The following is an 18,731-nucleotide window of genomic DNA, read 5'->3' as shown; positions in this document are numbered from 1 at the left end:
CAGCTAGGTGGCACAGTGGATAGAGCCACTGGCCCTGAAGTCAGGCGGACCTGAGTTCAAATCCGGCCTCAAACCAAACACTTGACACTAACTAGCTGTGTGACCGTGGCAAGTCACTTAACCCCAGTTGCCTTAAATAAAAAAAATAAAAAGCCCAACAGTTTCAAGAATGGGATTCTGAAGACATGAAGGGAAACCTTTCCATGAAAAGAGCCATTTTCTAAAGAGATGGATGTGGCCACAACAGGAACTCATCAGCTAACATGAATTGGTGACAGTTACGGACAGAAGTGCCAATAAGAGAAAGTGAATACAAAGTCATGACAAGATCTTGCAAATACATCAGGAGTGCATGGAAGGCTGAGGATAACAAAAAGGGTTTGGTTTTTAAAAAGAAAGAAAAAGAAAATATATTCATTAAGGCTGTAAAGTGATAAAATTAGTTTTTATGACTGGTTTGTAGAATGCATATATATATATATATATATGTAATGTTGAATATATTTACATCACAGATTTATAACTATATTTTTATTTTTGCAGTTAATATTTTCTCTATGAGATACTAATGCATTTTAAAGTATTCAAAAGAGAGAATTTATGGTGAAGACTAGTTCTGAAACTGTGGTAATGGACAAATTTGAATTCTCACTAGTTCATTTTATTTCCATTAAGTTTTACTTTAATTTTCTCTTTTGTCAGACCTTGATTTGATAGCCTTAGTATTTGGATGGAATAGTGTTTAAGATGCTCTCTGAACTTTAAAAACTTGAGATAGAGAGGCAGCATGATATAATGCATTGAAAACCAGCCTTAGAGTTGGGAAAACCAACCTTAGTATTTGGATGGAATCGTGTTTAAGATTCTCTCTGAACTTTAAAAGCTTGAGATAGAGAGGCAGCATGATATAATGCATTGAAAACCAGCCTTAGATTTGGGAAAACCTGGGTTCAAGGCCTGCCTCTGACCTACACGATCTGCATGATTCTGGGCAAGTCATGTTGCAGAGTAATTACTTACTTGCATTGATAGAGTTTTTCTCATCATAAGTTCCCTCAACCAAGTTCATAGGTTTGCACCAAACCTTCTTTTCCTGTTCCCAATTTAAACTTGCCCATGTGAAGGTTTGTCACATGTTTTAATGAATACTACCTTTTAAACCTCAAAATCAACTCCTCTTACCCAGTGTATATCTGGCAAATACTAGTGGGGTATATTTCTGAAGAAATCGTATTTTATGATTAACATCTATTAAGCACCTGTTATGTGTTTTTGTTTTGTTCTGGTTTTGTTTTTTTTTTGGTGAGGCAGTTGGGGTTAAGTTGCTTGCACAGGGTCACATGGGTAATAAGTGTCAAGTGTCTGAGGCCAGATTTGAGCTCAGGACCTGTTATGTGTTCAGCCCTGCAAAGTACATGGTAGGTTGTACAGCAGAAGTATATGTAGAAAAAAAAAAGAAATCTATAAAAAAATTTCCTGTAAGTAATAACTTGTGTTATCAAAGAGCGTAGATGAAAAAGTAGCACCTTTTTGTGATGCTAAATTGATAACATCTTCTCAGATTGAAAAATTCTTTGTAGTATTGAATTGGTACCTGTTCAAAGCTTTTTAAAATTTTTGGAGAAGTACACAATTCTATTTAAAACCAATTTTCTCTGTATTGAGTTGCTTTCTATTAAACTCATCTTAAGCTAGAATGTCTTTTTTATTTCAGCATGGGTTTAAGTGAAAGTCCAAAAGAGAATGAAACTCCACAAATGGAACACAGATCCAAAATATTTTCACAAGAAATATTCACTGTAAAAGAGACTCCTAATACAAATTACAGTGTTAATTTAGGGACAAAACCACTTAATCATACTACAGTAAAAACTCCAAATAATCAACTTTCTACAACTGAGACTTCAAGCAGAAGGAAAGAACAGGATTCTCAGCAACAACAGACTAACTCCATTAAAAACTACTTCCAGTCAGTTACAAAGAAAAGGTAAATTTCCAATAATTCTACTTATGTTTTGTGAAGACATGACTATTTACTTGTTATCTGGAACAAATATATGTTGGTCTGTGGTATTTGATGTGTTGTGCTTGCTCATCATTAAGGTTTAAGATATATTTGCCTGCTACTTAACTGAAAAAATGAAAGCCATCCTATTTTTCCCATCTCAGAGGAAGAGGTGTCTCCATTTTTAAGCTAACCCTTCCATTTGTGCCCTTAAAGCCATTCATTCTCTTCTCTAAGATGTTTTTTCTTTATTTATACCTATTCTCCAATAGCTTTAGTCTCCCCTTCACCACTTGGTTGCCTTTTGCTTATAGCTACTATTTTTCCTTCTCTTCACAGTTAAACTCAAATGAATGACTAGAACACAGTGCAGAGAGCATTGGAGTTGAAGTCTCCACCTTTAAATACATCTCTAATAGTGGTCACTTCTGTTGAATGAATGAAAAAAAATTAAGTGCTTACTATGTGCAAAGAACTGTGCTAAGAGAAGGAAATTCAAATGGGAGAGTAAAACAGTCTATGCTCGTAAGGAGTTCATGTTGTAGTGGAGAAGACAATACATATGGAAGGTTTCAGTTTCAAGTCAGATGAATAGATCCAGTGGCCCTTAGGGAATAGCAGACAGTAATAAAGTCACATCAGTTTCTAATATTGAGCCATTTGACAGTGTTAAGGACTTTGGTGACAAGAATTTTTGAGGCTTCAGTAGTTGTAGTTGGCAGGCTACATTTGCACAGGAATTGTTTCCCAGGATGATGACAGTGGTCACTGTGCTGGAAGCATTACTTATCCCAAGGCTCTTGGGTTCAAGGCTGTCTTTAATGGGATTTGAGGGTAAATGATGGTCGGGGTGGTGGTTTGACACAGCTGACACACATTGCCTCCTGTCTCTTCCTCAGAGTGCCTGGCTGCCATCTAGGCTGGCATACGTGCCCTGTGGGTAACAGTTGGTGAGGAGAGCTGGCACCTTTCCACAGGTGTTGCTTCCTCAGATGAAGTGTGTAAGGGCTGAGCTGGCTGCAAGACTGGTAGTCTTGTGGTGGGGAAGGGTGCTGCCATCCCCAGGGCTCTTATGCTTCTCTGCCTGTTGATGGCAACTGATGAACCATTGTTGCCAGTAGTCTTGAAGGTAGACTCCCTGGCCACAATTATTTCTCCCCTCCTTGATAACTAGGGGCTAGGTTTTAAGTACGTCTATCCCTTCAAAAGGGGCAGGAGGAGTTGGCACATTCTTAGTTTCCTGTTATTGCCTCCAGATCCTTGCTCTGCTATGGCTAATCAAGCACTTCTTTTGAAGTTCATGCTTTCGAATTATGTCATCCTGCCCAGATCCTTATTCATTCATCTATTAAAGTCCAGGACATACTTCTTCCTTCTTCTGTGCCTACCACACCTGTCTCAATAGTCTCTAGTCTTCCTTAAAATCAAATTCATCATGTTGAAAACTAAAAATAAATTAATTTAAAAAATAAAAAAATCAAATTCATCTACTGATAATTCTCCTATCTCATTGGTCTCCCAATTCTTCTACTGCTTCAGTTACCATTGCCCATCTTCACTTTACCTCAGCCATCCATTTAGAGAGGTATGCAGCCACCTCACCATCAGCGAAAATTATTTCAATTCCAGGATCCAGAACCTTGCATTTCCTTTCCCTGATGTTAAAAACAAAATTAAACAGAACAAGCTGTTTCCTGTGGTTGGGAGATTCTTTTAGGGGTGTTGTAGAGGGAGTTTCTGCTTTGAGGAGAAAGTCAAACAAAATATCCCCAATGGTCCTTCACATGCAACAGTAACTAAAGGATTATTTACAATGTGTACCTGACCTAAAAGAAGCCAATTGTCATTGTGAATATAGTCAAATAGACCCAAGTTTACATGCTGCCTTATATACTTAGCCATCTGTGGCACAATAAGCAAGTGAGTTTACCTCTGGTGCTCAGTTTTGTTATCCATAAAATGGAGGCAGTAATGCCTCTGATACCTACCTCAGGGTTGTGAAGTTCAAATTAGATAAAATATGTAAAACACTTGGAAAACTTTTATCCTTTAAATATACAAATGGCAACTTTTATCTGCTATTTCACGATCTTTTTTTCCCCTGTCATTGCAGATCTGTCTTGTTTCTAAGCCTTTTGGCTATTCTTCTAACTATGACTTACTACATTAGAGGTGTCTGCTTCTGTCTCTTTACTCTGCTGGTTTCACCTTTTCACTTTCTTGCTAGGAAAGAGAAGGTGGCCTTGATCCTGAGTTTCTCCAGGATTAGTCCTATATAGGGACCCATAGTATTAGAGTATATGAGAGATCTATAGTATTATGTGTCTGAGTAACTGAATTAATTCCCTGTTCAGTTTTTCCCCTAAGTACAAAAATCTACTTTGCTATTGATTAAAATGTTGTTCTTAACTATCAAATGAAGATTGAGATGTGACAAATGCAAGGTATTATTTTGTTTTTCTTTTAACTCAGGGAAAGGGATGAAGAAGAGCAAGAAGAGTCTGTATCCAAATCTGCACGAGTAGAACTGTCTTGTTCTCTTTTAGACCAAACACAACCCATGACTTCCTCAGCCCAGAGAAACCAAGAGCAGCACCAACCCCAGAAAGGACCATGTGCATTGGATATAAAAACAGATGAAGCATATAGAAACATTAATCTAAAACCTAATGTAAACAGTCCTGTTGATGAACTTCTTCAACCCAACCTGAAAAAGAGGAAAGAAATGGACGATTTAGCTGTGGAAAATGAGGTGTTAGAACACTTACATCAGGGGACAGAACAAGAACAAGAAGTTGGAGTTCAAGGGTCAGTGAATAGAATCAGTTTAGGAAAAAAACTGAGACTGGATATAAGAAAAAATGACTCTGAGGATAACAAACCAATTCAAGAAAGTTGCAAAGTAGCTGTAAGTAATATTTATTTGATTTTTATGTTAAATTTGTTAGGAAATAGGAATTTAGGAGATGCCACTAATAATTGGTGAAGTCTTGTGTGTCTATTTAAAGTGAACCTTGCCTGCTTCTCTTCTAAGGAAAAGTGAATTTCAGGTCCACTAATTTTACCAGATAAGAAAACTGAAGGTCAGAAAGGAAAAGTGGCTTGCCCAGGGCCACATAGCTAGTGTGCTAACCCCCTGGAGTTAGAATCCAGGTCTTCCAAGGTTAAATCTGATGCTGTTTCCATTGTGCCCCATTGTTCATCTTAACCTACCATTATCCAAAGAGTAAACAAAGTGAAGATGGATTAAATAGTGAGTTGTATGTTGCCTTTAAAGAAAAAGACATGTGGTTGCATCTGGTCTCTCAGAAGCTCCCCAGGCTTTCCTTTAGTTAAAATAACAAGTGGTCTTTGTTCAAATTCCAAACTAACGAAAGGATTATCAAGGTAAATAGTACTATCACATACAGAAATCTGGCCAGTTATCTTAGTTAATTCTGACAAAGGTAAGATGAATAATTCTGTTCTTGTTAGGGGTAATTAGCTTCCTTTTGTTCCAGAGCCCAAGATTGTCCATCATTCATGGGACTTAAACCTTGGTCTTACTCCAAGGCCCCATCTCTATCCCCTACAACATTATGTTGCCTCTTTTAAGTACACATGAATAATGAAAATGACTTGTTTTGCCCTGTTCTCTGTAGGAATTATTACAGAAGCCTCAGGGTTAAAATGGATCTCAGCAACCAAAAACAGTACTTCCTCTACCCTGCCAAATTGTTTCACAATTTTAGAACCAAAGGAGATAATATTAACTTAATGTGGATGAATCAGTATGACTAATCAAATAATAATTTTTTGGGGTCTTGAACCACTACTGGAAAAATGCTGCAAAAGGTATGCTTATGAAAAAGGCAGCATGTTATTTTAGCATATGTAGCACTTTTGATTATTGAGATTTTGGTATCTACAGTTTTGCAGAAGAAGGGTAATGAAAACAAATTATGTCTTTAAACTGTTTTGTATAGGCCCAGAACACAAAATTGGGATCTATGACTTAAAACTGATGAGAGGAATAGAAATTTATAGAAAATTGCTCAATAAAGCTATTGAGATGCACCTAGGTGGCTCAGTGGATAGAGCACCAGCCCTGAAGTCAGGAAGACTTGAGTTCAAATCTGGCCTTAGACACTTACTAGCTTTGTGACTCTGGGCAAGTCCTCTAGCCCAAGTTGCCACTGCTCACCCCACCCCCAAATAAATGAAGATATACAGGAGTGGAATATGGGCTGCATTGGGATGTGGTTGGTTATCCCTCTGTGGAGACTTTCAAATAAGGACCAGTGTCCTTATTTATATATTTATATATTTATATATTTATATAATATATATTATATTTATATATTTATATAATATATATTATATTTATATATTTATATAATATATTATATTTATATATTTATATATTTATATATTTATATAATATATATTATATTTATATATTTATAGCCAGTGTCTAGGGTTTTTAAAGAGATATTCTGTCAATGACCAGTTGGACCAGAGGGCTATAAGAGCCATTCCTACTTCGAGGTTCTGTGGTTTTTGCCTTTTCTTTGAAGGGGCCAGCTTTGGGAATAACTCATGTACTGAAAAAAAAAAAAAAAAAAACCAACGTTCCTATGTACTTGAGATACAGAAGGGCACAATGGATTGAGTGTTGCTCTTGGAGTCAGGGAGATTGGAGTTTAAGTCCTACCTCTCACTCATGGTTTTGTGACCTTTGATAGGTCATTTAACCTTCAGGTGCCCTGGGGAATCCTGTGCATTGCAGAACAGCTGCTGTTATTAGGAGTTTCCTGCTGTCAGTTTGCTGTACAAAGGAAATTGGGCGTTCTCTGTCCACCGGTGAAAAAAGAAACAAGTATAGACATTTACTGATTTGTTAAGTTTTTTATTTTACAAGGATTCTGTTTGCCTTGAATTATAAGTGGTTAAGAATACTAGCTCAGTTTTTGAATTTACTGTTTTCTAGGGGTGGGACTATTTAATCAGTAATGTTCAACCTCTCAAGAATGGGCCATAGTATGGAAAGTGGCATGTCAGAACTGGGCATTTTGGAACATGTTTGAATTTGTTTCTTCCGTGCCTTCTATGTTCATATCCTGCTTTCTCTAATATTTTTTAACTTCTCTCCCATGATACTTTATTTCACTTCCTTTTGCTATTCCTTTTCCTTTTTTTCTTTTCTTTTTCCTTTTCCCGTTCCTCTTCCTTTTCCTATTTGTCTTCCCTGACTTCCTCTTGGTACATATGATAGTAACCACTATTCTGCTGGTAACCAGATACTTGAATCAGAGATAGTCAAGAAACCATCCAGTAGGGGCAGTTAGGTGGTACAGTGGATAGAGCACCAGCCCTGGAGTCAGGAGGACCTGAGTTGAAATTAGGCCTCAGACACTTGACAGTAGCTGTGTGACACTAGGCAAGTCACTTAACCCTGATTGCCCCCACAAAAAAAAAAAAAATTAAAAAAAAAAAAGAAACCATCCAGTAATCTATGTAAATTAATTTTCCTAAAACTTAGTTTTACATGTATCATTCTCTGAGACAGTATATTCATTCCAAGGATTAAGGGGATTGCAAGTACTCTGATGCTGTCCTTGCCATCATATTCTGCTCAGAATCTGAGAGACCACATCAGCACAACCCACTCTTAATCTCCTTGTAACTTTGGGGCTGGTTTGTTTCAATATGAGAGGTTAGAGAAGAGAGCCTTGAACATAGGCTTGGGGGACACTAATACATAGTAGTCAAGAGAAGGCTAGAGAACCAGTGAGAAAACTGAGGAAAAGAAATGGGAGAGAGAGATGACAGGTAGACAGTCCTAGGCTTTCTTCTTCCTCAAATTATCTAGTTTTCATTTATCCTCATACATATTATCTCTACTCCACTTCTTCCCCCACTCTCCTATCTGCCCGAAAATGCTTCTTGAAGGTCAAGCCTGTGTTCCATTTTTGTCTTTATTATCCCTGGGACTTAACTGCAATGCTTTTTCCATTGTAGGAGCTCAGTGCTTTTTAAATGAAGGAGTAAATGAGATACTACCTGGGAGGAAAGGATAGTATAAAGGACAGGAGATGGTGACATTGAGATGGTCATCAGCTTTAACAGTTAGGAGATCATTAGTGACTTTGGAGAAGGCATTCTTGATACAATGGTCGAATTGGCAGGCAATTTGCAGGTGGTTGGTAAAAAGTAAATGATCAATAAGTACACAGAGGGCAGGAACTTAGAACGGGGCTGACAAAGCAGCATGCAAACTCTTTGTAAGTCCTACCTAGACTATTTAATGATTGTTAAAAACTCTTAAATTACGAGTTCTATAATTCCTAACATTTGATTTTTTTCTAACTTCAGTTTTATATTTCAGCATTCATAGTCTCTAAAGTAATGTAATTAAAAACAAAACTAGTGTGCCTTTGGAGAGAATACTCCTTTGATTATGAGTAAGTGACTTTAATATAAGGGGCACTTAATATATGTTGAATTGAGTTCATTTGTCTTAAGATGGCAAATCTTACAAAAATCAGAAAAGTGTCATTGCCTAGGACCAAAATTTTTGACAAAATTGTCACTTTGGTGATTCTTGTCCCAAGGGGGAGGCTGATATGGTGCCAAGAGATTAAGACTTCAAGTCAGGATACTTAAGTTTGAAGCTTTGTGTCCTTGGGCAAATTGTATAACCTCTCTAACATTCTGTATCCTTGTTTTAAAAAATTAGAATAATAATCTTTGTACTACTTATATTATAGGGTCATTTGGAAAATAAAGTGAGATAAAACCAGTTTTTGAACTTTTGAAATTTAGATAGATAGAATTTTTAATTAACTTGAAATTTTTATCATTTTTCAAAAATAATTTGTGAAGTCAAGACCCTTGTCAATTTTAGTTGACCAGTGTAATCCCACTCAGTTTCACAAACTATGAAGGTCCTGTCTTGTGGCCATGAGCAAATAAAATTGCTCATTTAAAAAAAATTAAGTTGCAATTTTAACTTAATAAGAATGATTTCCTGCTTTTCATGCTATGGTCCCTAAAATATACTTTTTGGAAAGGCAGTACCTAAAATAGTTATTGGTAGAGTATCCATCTTCATGCTTTTTGAGAACTAATAAGTTAGTTTATAGCACTTATGTTTATTTTTCATTTTAAAACCAGTCAAATAGTACTTTTTAGCCTCCAAGTGGCTGCTGGTGACAGTGATGCCCAAATTAATGCCTGAGTAGCCTGTTTCTCTTTGTGTTTTATTTAATGAAGTAAATTTCTTTCCATCAGTTATTCTGTGCAGAGTTGGGTTTAAATCAGTCGTATCAAACTCAAATAGAAACAGAGGCCACTAAACAGTACATAAGGATCTCTGCTGCTTATATTGACTGAGAAAAACATAGATTAACATTGTGTTCTATTACATTTTAATTTATTTTGTTCAATATTTCCTAATTACATTTCAGTCTGATTCAGACAGTACATGGCAGCATTGCACGCTGTGTTAGATGCCTCTAATTTAAAGTACAGACTGTCTTACTATTCTGTAATAGCCCTATGTGTTCACTGGGGATCATCTCCAGTGATCCTGATATATATCTTGCCACTGGACCCAATGGCTTCAGAGGAGAAAGTGAGGCTGGTGACTTTGCACAGCCCTCACTCACTCAAATCCAAGTCACTTGCAAGTCATGGCATCACCTTCCTGATGTCATGGTCCTGTTTGAGGATGAAGGACAAACCACAACAATGAAATAAATGCTGAGCAACATTCTCATTTTCCGTTACAGTCAATGCTACACTCCCTATGACCTGCCCCAGTGATATTGGGTCTTTTGTAGTTGTCTCTCCTTTCTCTTTCTACCTTTTTTCATTTTTCATCCTTCTCAGGTACTTCCCAGGCAGCACTTACCTAGCAGTTTTTCTTCTATTTATACTGAATCTTCTCCACCTGGAGCAAACATCAAAAAATGAAGGCTACTTACTTGTCTTCCCTCATTATATATTCAGTATTACTTCTGAATTCCATCTTAAGTGTACGAATTCACTAGAATTTTTATTATGATGTCACTATGAATTCAGTCTTTATGGACCATTTATAAGGGAATTTAATATTCCTATAAGCTCCTTGAGAGCAGGAACTGTTTTATTTTTGTCTCTATAGCCCCATCACTTAGCACAGTGGTTGGCATATGATAGATGCTTATGTCTGTTAAATTGACTCAAAGTGCCAGGAGGAAATTTAGCATTCCGTTGTGTAGAATATAATGAGGAGGTCTTGGTGCTAAGGATAGTATTATAAAGAGGTTTTAGTTTAAAAGGATGGCCAAGGCAATGTTTTATTGTATTAGGAAGAGTTGTTTAGGAAAGTATATGTATTAGAGCTACTTCTCCATGTATTAAGTGTAAAAAGATAAAATATTTTATGTAAAATAACATGCAAACCTGCTTTTGTTTTTAACAGCAAGAAAATGAACTAGGGAAGAAATGTGAGGTCAAGCAAGAAACACTTTCTTCTGTAAAAGAACAGGTAACTAGAGGAAATTTGCAATAATTATTGTTCAGTTAATTTTATAAGAATAAAATTAATATTTGATAACTTTTGATGGCAGGAATAACAACAAAAAGACAGTTTCCTAAACCTTGCATGCCATAATTTTTAAGAGCCTTGCATATGATAGCTCTTGAATATTTTATAGATCAGACAAATGACTTAGTAGTACTGTGGTGATCATTCAACCAAATGTGCAGAGCTTCCCAAATTTTTTCATTTGTTTACCCTTTTCTTTTCGTTTTTTGCTTTTTGGGCAGATTTGGAGCTGGTTTTTTAATTAACCATTCCCATAACAGATTATGATGATTTAGAATTATATTTTTCTGTCTTCAAGTTTCTTTCTACCAATTGAAGCATATTTTAGATTTTTCCATTTCAGTTATGTGATGTATAAAAATAATAGGTTATTGCCTATTAATCCATCATAATATCATGTTATGTGTTTCCCTAGTTTAACTGTGAGACTCTGGTTGATGCTAATAAATCACTTCTTACTGTAACATACTGTAATCCGTTGTATACCAGAGTAATTGTGCTGCCTAGCACAGAACTCCCTAGAATAAGAGCCAGAAATAGTTTTAGGTCTTTTAACTGGAGTATGAATTTGGAGTATGAATTAAGCAGTAGATATCTTTATACCACTCCCACAATAAGTGTGGGTGTGGGTATGCGCGTGCATGCGCGCGTGCATGCGCATGCCACTAGCATGCTCAAACATGTTGAGAAGCTCACTGTTACCTTTCAAGTAAAGTTCAAACTCTTCTGCTTTCAGACTTTCAGAGTTGTAAGCCACATTCAAGACCATCTAGCTAAGAGTCTCAGCTTCCTGCTCTCCAACAAGTGTCATCCAGCTTCTGTTTAAACAACTCTGATTTAGGTCTCAGCCCATTACTTCCCAAAGCAACCTGTTAAATATTTAGATAACCCTGATTGTTAGGAAGTTTTTTATTTCATTGAACTTATACCTTTCTCTTGGCAATTTTTATCCGTAACTCCTGCTTCTGCTCACTGGGGCCAAGCATAACAAATCTAGTAACTCTTCTACATGGCAGGCTTTCAGATATTTGAAAACAATTGTCATCTGTATCCAAGGCCTTCTGTTCTCCAGGCTACATGTTCCTAAGTCATTGGAATATACTCTTGTCCTTTCATTATATGACTCCTCTTCCTCTGAATATTCTTCACTTAACAATGTGCTTCTTAAAATGTGATACCCAAAAGTAAACACCCATATAGATGTGGTCCGACAGATGTAGAAAACAGGACCATGATCTCCCTAGTCTTGGATATACTATTCCTCTTTTAATATGCATTCCATTATAATGCCTTAGATCTTAATTACATGAACTTCTTTCTAGCCACTCTTTCCCTATCTTGAATTTATGAAGTTGATTGTTTTTTAATTGCTATATTTTTATTTTTATGTCACAGTCATTTCCTGATATACTCTTCCATGAAAGAAAGTAAAATAGCAAAAAACAATAGAGTCTGACAGTGTATGCAATATTTTGCACCTTTAGCCTCCCACTTTTCTATCAAGAAAGAAGAGTTATATTTCATCCTCTTTTTCATGGGACCAAGACTGTTTGTTACCCTTAATCTGAGTTGGGCTTCCTTTTAACATTGTTTTCTTTTATATTATTGCAGTCATTTTGTATATTATTCTCTTCTCCTGCTTACTGCTCTCTGTCTTAATTCATACAAGTCTTCCCATGTTTCTCAGATTCCTCACATTCATTGTTTCTCATGGTGCAATGTTCCAGACAGTGTGACAGTTAATAATACTGGACCTGGTTTCATGAAGATCTGTATTCAAATCCTTCTTGTAACACTAATTTTATGGCCAGATGCACATTACTTAATCTTTCTCAGAGTCAGTTTCCTCATGTATAAAACGGCAGTATTATTAATTGTGGTACCTATGAGTTATTGACAGTTGTTGAGGCTCAAATGAGATAATGTACATAAATCATTTTGCAAACTTTAAGGCACTTTATAAATGTCAATTATTATAATTCATACACCACTGTTTGTTTAGCCATTCCCCAATAAATTGGCACCCACTTTGTTTCCAGTTTTTTGCCACCACAAAAATGCTGCTTAAAAATATTTTTAATATATTTCTGTGACTACCTTGGAGCACATGCCCGGTACTGAGCTCTGTAGATCAGAGGGAATGAACATTTTAATGATTTTTTTTTTTTTTTGCATAACTTCAAGTTGTTTCCCAGAAGGGTTGCACAAATTCACATCTCCATCAACTATTACTCTCTCCTTGCAGCTACCCCAATGTTTCTGTCTTTTATCATCTTTGCCAAAGTGATGGGTGTTAGGTGAGACCTCAGAGTTGTTTTAATTGTCATTTCTTGTAACATTTCTTTTGTTTGGACCATTTTTTCACATGCTTGTTGATAGTTTACATTTAAGATTTGATTATATGAACCCAAGTATAAGACTATATTTATTCCTAATAAAACATCATCTTAATAGTATAGACAGATATCTAGTGCTCTCAAGATCTTGTGTGGACGTATATTCTATCATTCTACTTATTGTCAAACATTTTGCCAAAATCTAAATTATATTTACATTATTCCCCTGATTTAATAATCTTGTAACTGTTCCCGAAAAGGAAATGAAGTTAGCCTACCATGAACTGTTTTTTTGTTTTTGTTGTTGTTGTTGTTGTTTTGGTTAGGCAGTTGGGGTTAAGTGACTTGCCCAGGGTCACACAGCTAGTAAGTGTCAAGTGTTTGGTCTGAGGTCAGATTTGAACTCAGGTTCTACTGACTTCAGGGCTGGTGCTCTATCGACTGCGCCACCTAGCTGCCCGTACCATGAACTGCTTTTTGATGAAGACATGTTCACTATCCCTTAATCACATGTTGTAGAACTGTGCTAGGAATTGAAGTCAAGGTCATTTGCCTTTTGTATCAGACTTCCATTTTGTTCCCTTTTTTAAAACACTGGGATAATGGCTGCCCTCCTTCAATCAGTGGTAGCTCCATTGTCCACATTTCCTTCAGAGATTCATCATAGTGGTTCAGCAAGCACCTCTTTTACTTCTTTTAGAATCCAAGATGTAGTTCATCTGGACCTGGTAACTTAAGCTCATCAAAGGCAATCAGCTTGAGCTTTACTGACTCCCTATTGATCCAGTTCAACTCTCTATTAGCTATATAATATTCTGATGTAAAGATTATTTTCCTTGGTAGAGAAAACAGAAGCAAAATTAATATTTCAGTTATCTGCTATTGTCCCATCTACCTTGAGCAGTGGTCTTGTCCTTTTTTTGATCCCCTTCTTTTCTCTGATAATAGCTTAAGAAGTAAGAAACCTTTTTTTGTTGTCTTCAGTATTCCTTGCCAGCTTCAGCTTATTATAAGCTTTAGAATTCCTAACATTGTTCTTATAGAATCCTATCATGCATTTATATTCATTCAGTCTCTATTACCTGCCCTTGCTTCCATTTTCTGTGCATTTAAAAAAAAAAATTTGAATTGGTTGATGACTCTACATGCACTTAATTCTTTTCTTGAAAACTTTTTTCTATCACACCAGAATTATTTCTCTTTGGGTCTTTAGAATTTCATTTTTGATACCTACCTGTCCATGCTTGACCAATTCCTCATAAATATTTTTTAGATCACCTGTTGAAATCTGCTTTCCAGATATCAAGAGTGCTCATCAAACCACTGTCCTCTATCACAAGTTATGATAGAATAGTCATTTGCCCTCAAGGTTCTAATCATTACTACTATAGCGTGCATTTTCTCCTTGCTGGTGAAAATAGAATCCAGAATAGGATTTCCCTGTTACTTCCTCTACCATTTGAAAGTAAAATAATTATTGAGAGGCCAGAAGATTATTGGCTGCTATATACTTACGTACTTTTGGCAGGAGAACTGTAAATATATAGATAATGCCCCTCAACATTGCTTTATTAGATCTCCATTTCAAGCTTGTGGCAGTGATCTGTTTCCTAGATCTCCTTTGTACAGTAATTATGTAGTATACTACTGTATCTATATCAGTTGTTTTTCTCCTTTCACTAACTTTCAGCACATACTTTCTGTAATATTTCCCCTCTATGGTTCCCATTTTTTCCCACATGAGTATATCTTTTGTCCTTTACATCATTTATATTTCCCATTACATCTCACCTCAGAGTACTATCGTTTATAACAATTAAAAAGAAAAACAGATAATTCGGCAAAACAAATGCATCAGAAAAGTCTTGACATGTAAGTGTTATACATTCATAATCCTCTACTTCTGTAAAGACTAAGGGGAGGAAGAGAAGGTATACCCTCTCTTTGTGGCCTTGCTTGGTCATTGTAATTTCTCAGCTTTCAATTTCAGTTGTTATGTTGTTTTTGTTCTTTCTGTTTATATTGTTGTAGTCATGATGAATATGGCTTTTTTGGTTTTGCTTACTTTGTATCAAGTCACAGAATTCTTCCACTGATTCTCTGTATTTGTCTTTGTCATTGTTTCTGTTTTTTTTTCTCTTTTTCCAGTTACATGTAAAAATAATTAACATTTGTTTTTGAAACTTTGAATTCCAAACTCTCCCCCTTCCTCCCTCCTCACTCCACTTTAGTTTAGAAGATGAGCAGTATAGGTCAAATATGTAGTCAGACAAAACATATCCATATAGTTACGTTGTGGGGGGGAATAAAAACAGACAAAAAAACTCAAGAAAAATATAGTAAAAAAAAAAGTATGCTTTGATTTGTATTCAGATGCCATCAGTTCTTTCTCTGGGGGTGGATAGTATTTTTCATCACAAGTCCTTTAGAGTTGTCTTGGATCATTGTATTGCTGAAAATAACTAAGTCATTCACAGGTGATCATCTTACAATATTCCTGTTACTTTGTACACAGTACATTTCACTTTGTGTGCTCTACCCATGCAAGTCTTTCCCAGTTTTTTTTTTTTTTAAAGGCAATTGGGGTTAAGTGACTTGCCCAGGGTCACATAACTATTAAGTGTCAAGTGTTTGGTCTGAGGCCAGATTTGAACTCGGGTCCTCCTGACTCGAGGGCCGGTGCTCTATCCACTGTGCCACCTAGCTGCCCCTTTCCCAGTTTTTCTGAAGGCATCCTGCCCATCATTTCTTATAGTACAATAGTATTCCATCATAATCACATGCCACAACTTGTTCAGCCATTCCCCAATTGATGGGCATCCCCTTAATTTTTAATTCTTTGCCCCCAGAAATGAGCTGCTATAAATATTTTTGTACATATAAGTCCTTTTCCTTTTTGTTTTTTATCTCTTTCGATACAACCTAGTGGTGGTATTGCTTAATCAAAGGGCATGCATAGTTTTAAAGCCCTTTGGGCATAGATTCAAATTGCTCTACAGAATGGTTGAATCAATTCACAACTCCACCAACAGTGCATTAATGTCTCATTTTTCCCACATCCCCTCCAACATTTGTCATTTATCTTTCCTATTAGCCAGTCTAATAGATATGAGGTAGTACCTCAAAATTGTTTTAATTTGCATTTCTCCAATCAATAGTGAGAGTATTTTTTAATATGGCTATAGATAGCCTTGATTACTTCATCTGATTTCTTTTGATCATTTATAAATTGGGGAATGGCTCTTATTTTTATAAATTTGACTCGTTTCTCTGTGTTTGAGAATGGAGGCCTTTATCAGAGCCTCATTGCTTCAAAATTTTTTTTCAGTTGCTATTGCTAACTATATTTCCCTCCATCCTATCATGCCCATTTATTCTATTCTCTCTGTCCTTTCACCCTGTCCCTCCTTAAAAGTGTTTTGCTTCTGACTACCCCCTTCCCCAATCTGCCCTCCTTTCTATCGCCTTCCCCCCCTTTATCTACTTCCCCTCCTACTTTCCGGTAGGGTAAGGCAGATTTCTGTATCCAATTGAGTTTGTATGTTATTCCCTCTTTCAGCCAATTCTAATGAGAGTAAGGTTCACTCACTCCCCCTTATCTCCCTCCTCTTCACCTCCGCTGTAAAAACTTTTTCTTGCCTCTTTTATGTGAGATAATTTATCCCATTTTGCCCCTCCCTTTCTCTTTCTCCCAATACATTGCCTTCTCAATCCTTAATTTTATTTTTTAGATGTCATCCCTTCATATTCAACTCATACTTGTACCTTCTGTCTAAATAGACTCCTTCTAAGTACCCTAATAATGAGAAAAGTCTTATGAGTTAGAAATACCATCTTCCCATGTAGGAATGTAAACATTTTAACCTTATTAAGTCCCTTATGATTTCCCTTTCCTATTTACCTTTTTCTGCTTCTCTTGATTCTTATATTTGAAAGGCAAATTTTCTATTCAGCTCTGATCTTTTCATCAAGAATGCTTGAAAGTCCTCTATCTCATTGAATATCCATTTTTCCCCTGCAGGACTATACTCAGTTTTCTTGGGTAGTGATTCTTGTTTGTAATCCTAACTCCTTTGCCCTCTGGAATATCTTTCCCAGGCCCTCTAATCTTTTGTCATCAAAGTAAGATAATATAGTCTGACTCTTTTTGCACTGCTTGCTCATGATCCTGGCCAGTTACTTGAGTTATAAACTCTTTGTTAAGGTAGGAATCTGTTTCCATTGTGGAGAACGTACTGTCCCAAGCTTCAGGGGTTTTTGCAGCTGTGTTCAGAAATACTTCTAGGGACCTGTAAATTTTCAGTTCTTCCAAGGTGAGGTGTTTACTCCTTTCCTGGCCTGTGCTCTGGTCTACGAGCACTCTTTTCTGTCTTGGAACTGTGAGGAGGGTTTCCTCTCTACAGCCACTACAAGATCCACCAGACCAGCGCTCCTCCTCGCCCTAGGTCCACTACCTGGAACTGTGACCCAGATCCAAGCATGGGCAAAGCAAGAGAATCCTGCCCCAGCAGAGAGATCCCTGCAATCCCCCTCTGATCAGCCACTTGATTTCCCCCTCAGTCTGGGCTGGAAGCTCAGGAGGCAGCCACTGTCCCATGAGCACGCTCTGGACTTGTGGCTGAGACCTAGCTCCTCTCTCACCGCAGTCATAGACTTTTCCCACTGACCTTCTAAGTTGTCTTTGGCGTTCATGGGTTGAGAAGTCTGGAAACCGCCACAGCTGCCCGCGATTCAGTCCTCAGAGGCCTGCTCCAGGGTCACTTCGGCCTGCACACCCACGCCAAACTGCGCTCCTCTCCCAGCCTGGTGTGATATACCTTTCCGATCAACCATCCAGGTTATCTTGGGCTGGAAATTAGTTTCACTCTGTCTTTTTGTGGGTTCTGCTGCTTTAGAATTTGTTTAGAGCCATTTTTTATAGGTATTTGGAAGGGTTTGGGGGAGAGCTTAAGCAAGTCACTGCTTTTACTCCGCTCCCCCCTCCAATCTTTTAATGTAGAGGTTGCTAAATCTTGTGTTACCCTGACTGTGGCTCCAGCATACTTGACTTGTTTCTTTCTGGCTGCTTGCAATGTTTTCTCCTTGACCTGGGAACTCTGAAATTTGCCTATAATATTCCTGGGAGTTTTCATTTGGGGATCTCTTTGAGGAAGTGATAAGTGGATTCTTTCCATTTGTATTTTACCCTCTGGTTCTAGAATATCAGGGCATTTTTCCTTCATAATTTCTTGAAAGATGATGACTAGGTTCTTCTTTTGATCATGGCTTTCTGGTGGTTCAATAATTTTTAAATTATCTCTCCTAGATCTATTTTCCAGGGCAGTTGTTTTTCCAATGAGGTATTTCACATTGTTTCTATTTTTTCATTCTTTTGATTTTGTTTTATTGTTTCTTGATTTCTCATAAAGTTAAGTAACTTGCCCAGGGTCACACAGCTAGCAAGTGTCTGAGGCTGGATTTGAACTCGGGTCCTCCTGGCTCCAGGGCCGGTGCTCTCTCCAATGTGCCGCCTAGCTGCCTCAAGGAATTATTTTCTTCAGTGAGCTTTTGGACCTCCTTTTCCCTTTGGCCAATTCTGCTTTCTAAGTTGTTACTGTCTTTAGTATTCTTCTTTGTGTCTCCTTTACCAAGCTGTTGATTCATTTTTCATGATTTTCTTGCATCACTCTCATTTCTTTTCCCAGTTCTTCCTCTACCTCTCTTACTTGATTTTTAAAATCCTTTTTCAATTATTCCATGGCCTGAGACCAATTCCTAATTCCCCTGGTGGAATGGGTGGATGAAAATAGTTTGTTCCAGTGGCGATAGAAGTGGCTGA

At 37.0% G+C, this 18,731-nt stretch overlaps 1 protein-coding gene across 2 annotated transcripts in view; it reads left to right on the top strand.

Moving 5' to 3' along the window:
- The window catches only part of NBN (nibrin), a 44,859-nt gene that overhangs the window by 18,322 nt on the left and 7,806 nt on the right, over positions 1 to 18,731 (top strand). For both annotated transcript variants that reach the window (XM_027843513.1, XM_027843447.1), the window contains exons 10-12: positions 1,715 to 1,987; positions 4,478 to 4,913; positions 10,452 to 10,517. In XM_027843513.1, coding sequence (XP_027699314.1) covers positions 1,715 to 1,987; positions 4,478 to 4,913; positions 10,452 to 10,517 — 775 coding nt within the window. The remainder of the gene's footprint in view (positions 1 to 1,714; positions 1,988 to 4,477; positions 4,914 to 10,451; positions 10,518 to 18,731) is intronic.

This window comes from Vombatus ursinus, unplaced genomic scaffold (genome assembly GCF_900497805.2).
Source record: "Vombatus ursinus unplaced genomic scaffold, bare-nosed wombat genome assembly UNPS02000577.1, whole genome shotgun sequence".
Lineage (NCBI taxonomy): Eukaryota > Metazoa > Chordata > Mammalia > Diprotodontia > Vombatidae > Vombatus > Vombatus ursinus.
Note: the sequence above shows the minus strand (reverse complement) of the source record. Positions and strands in the feature narration are given on the sequence as shown.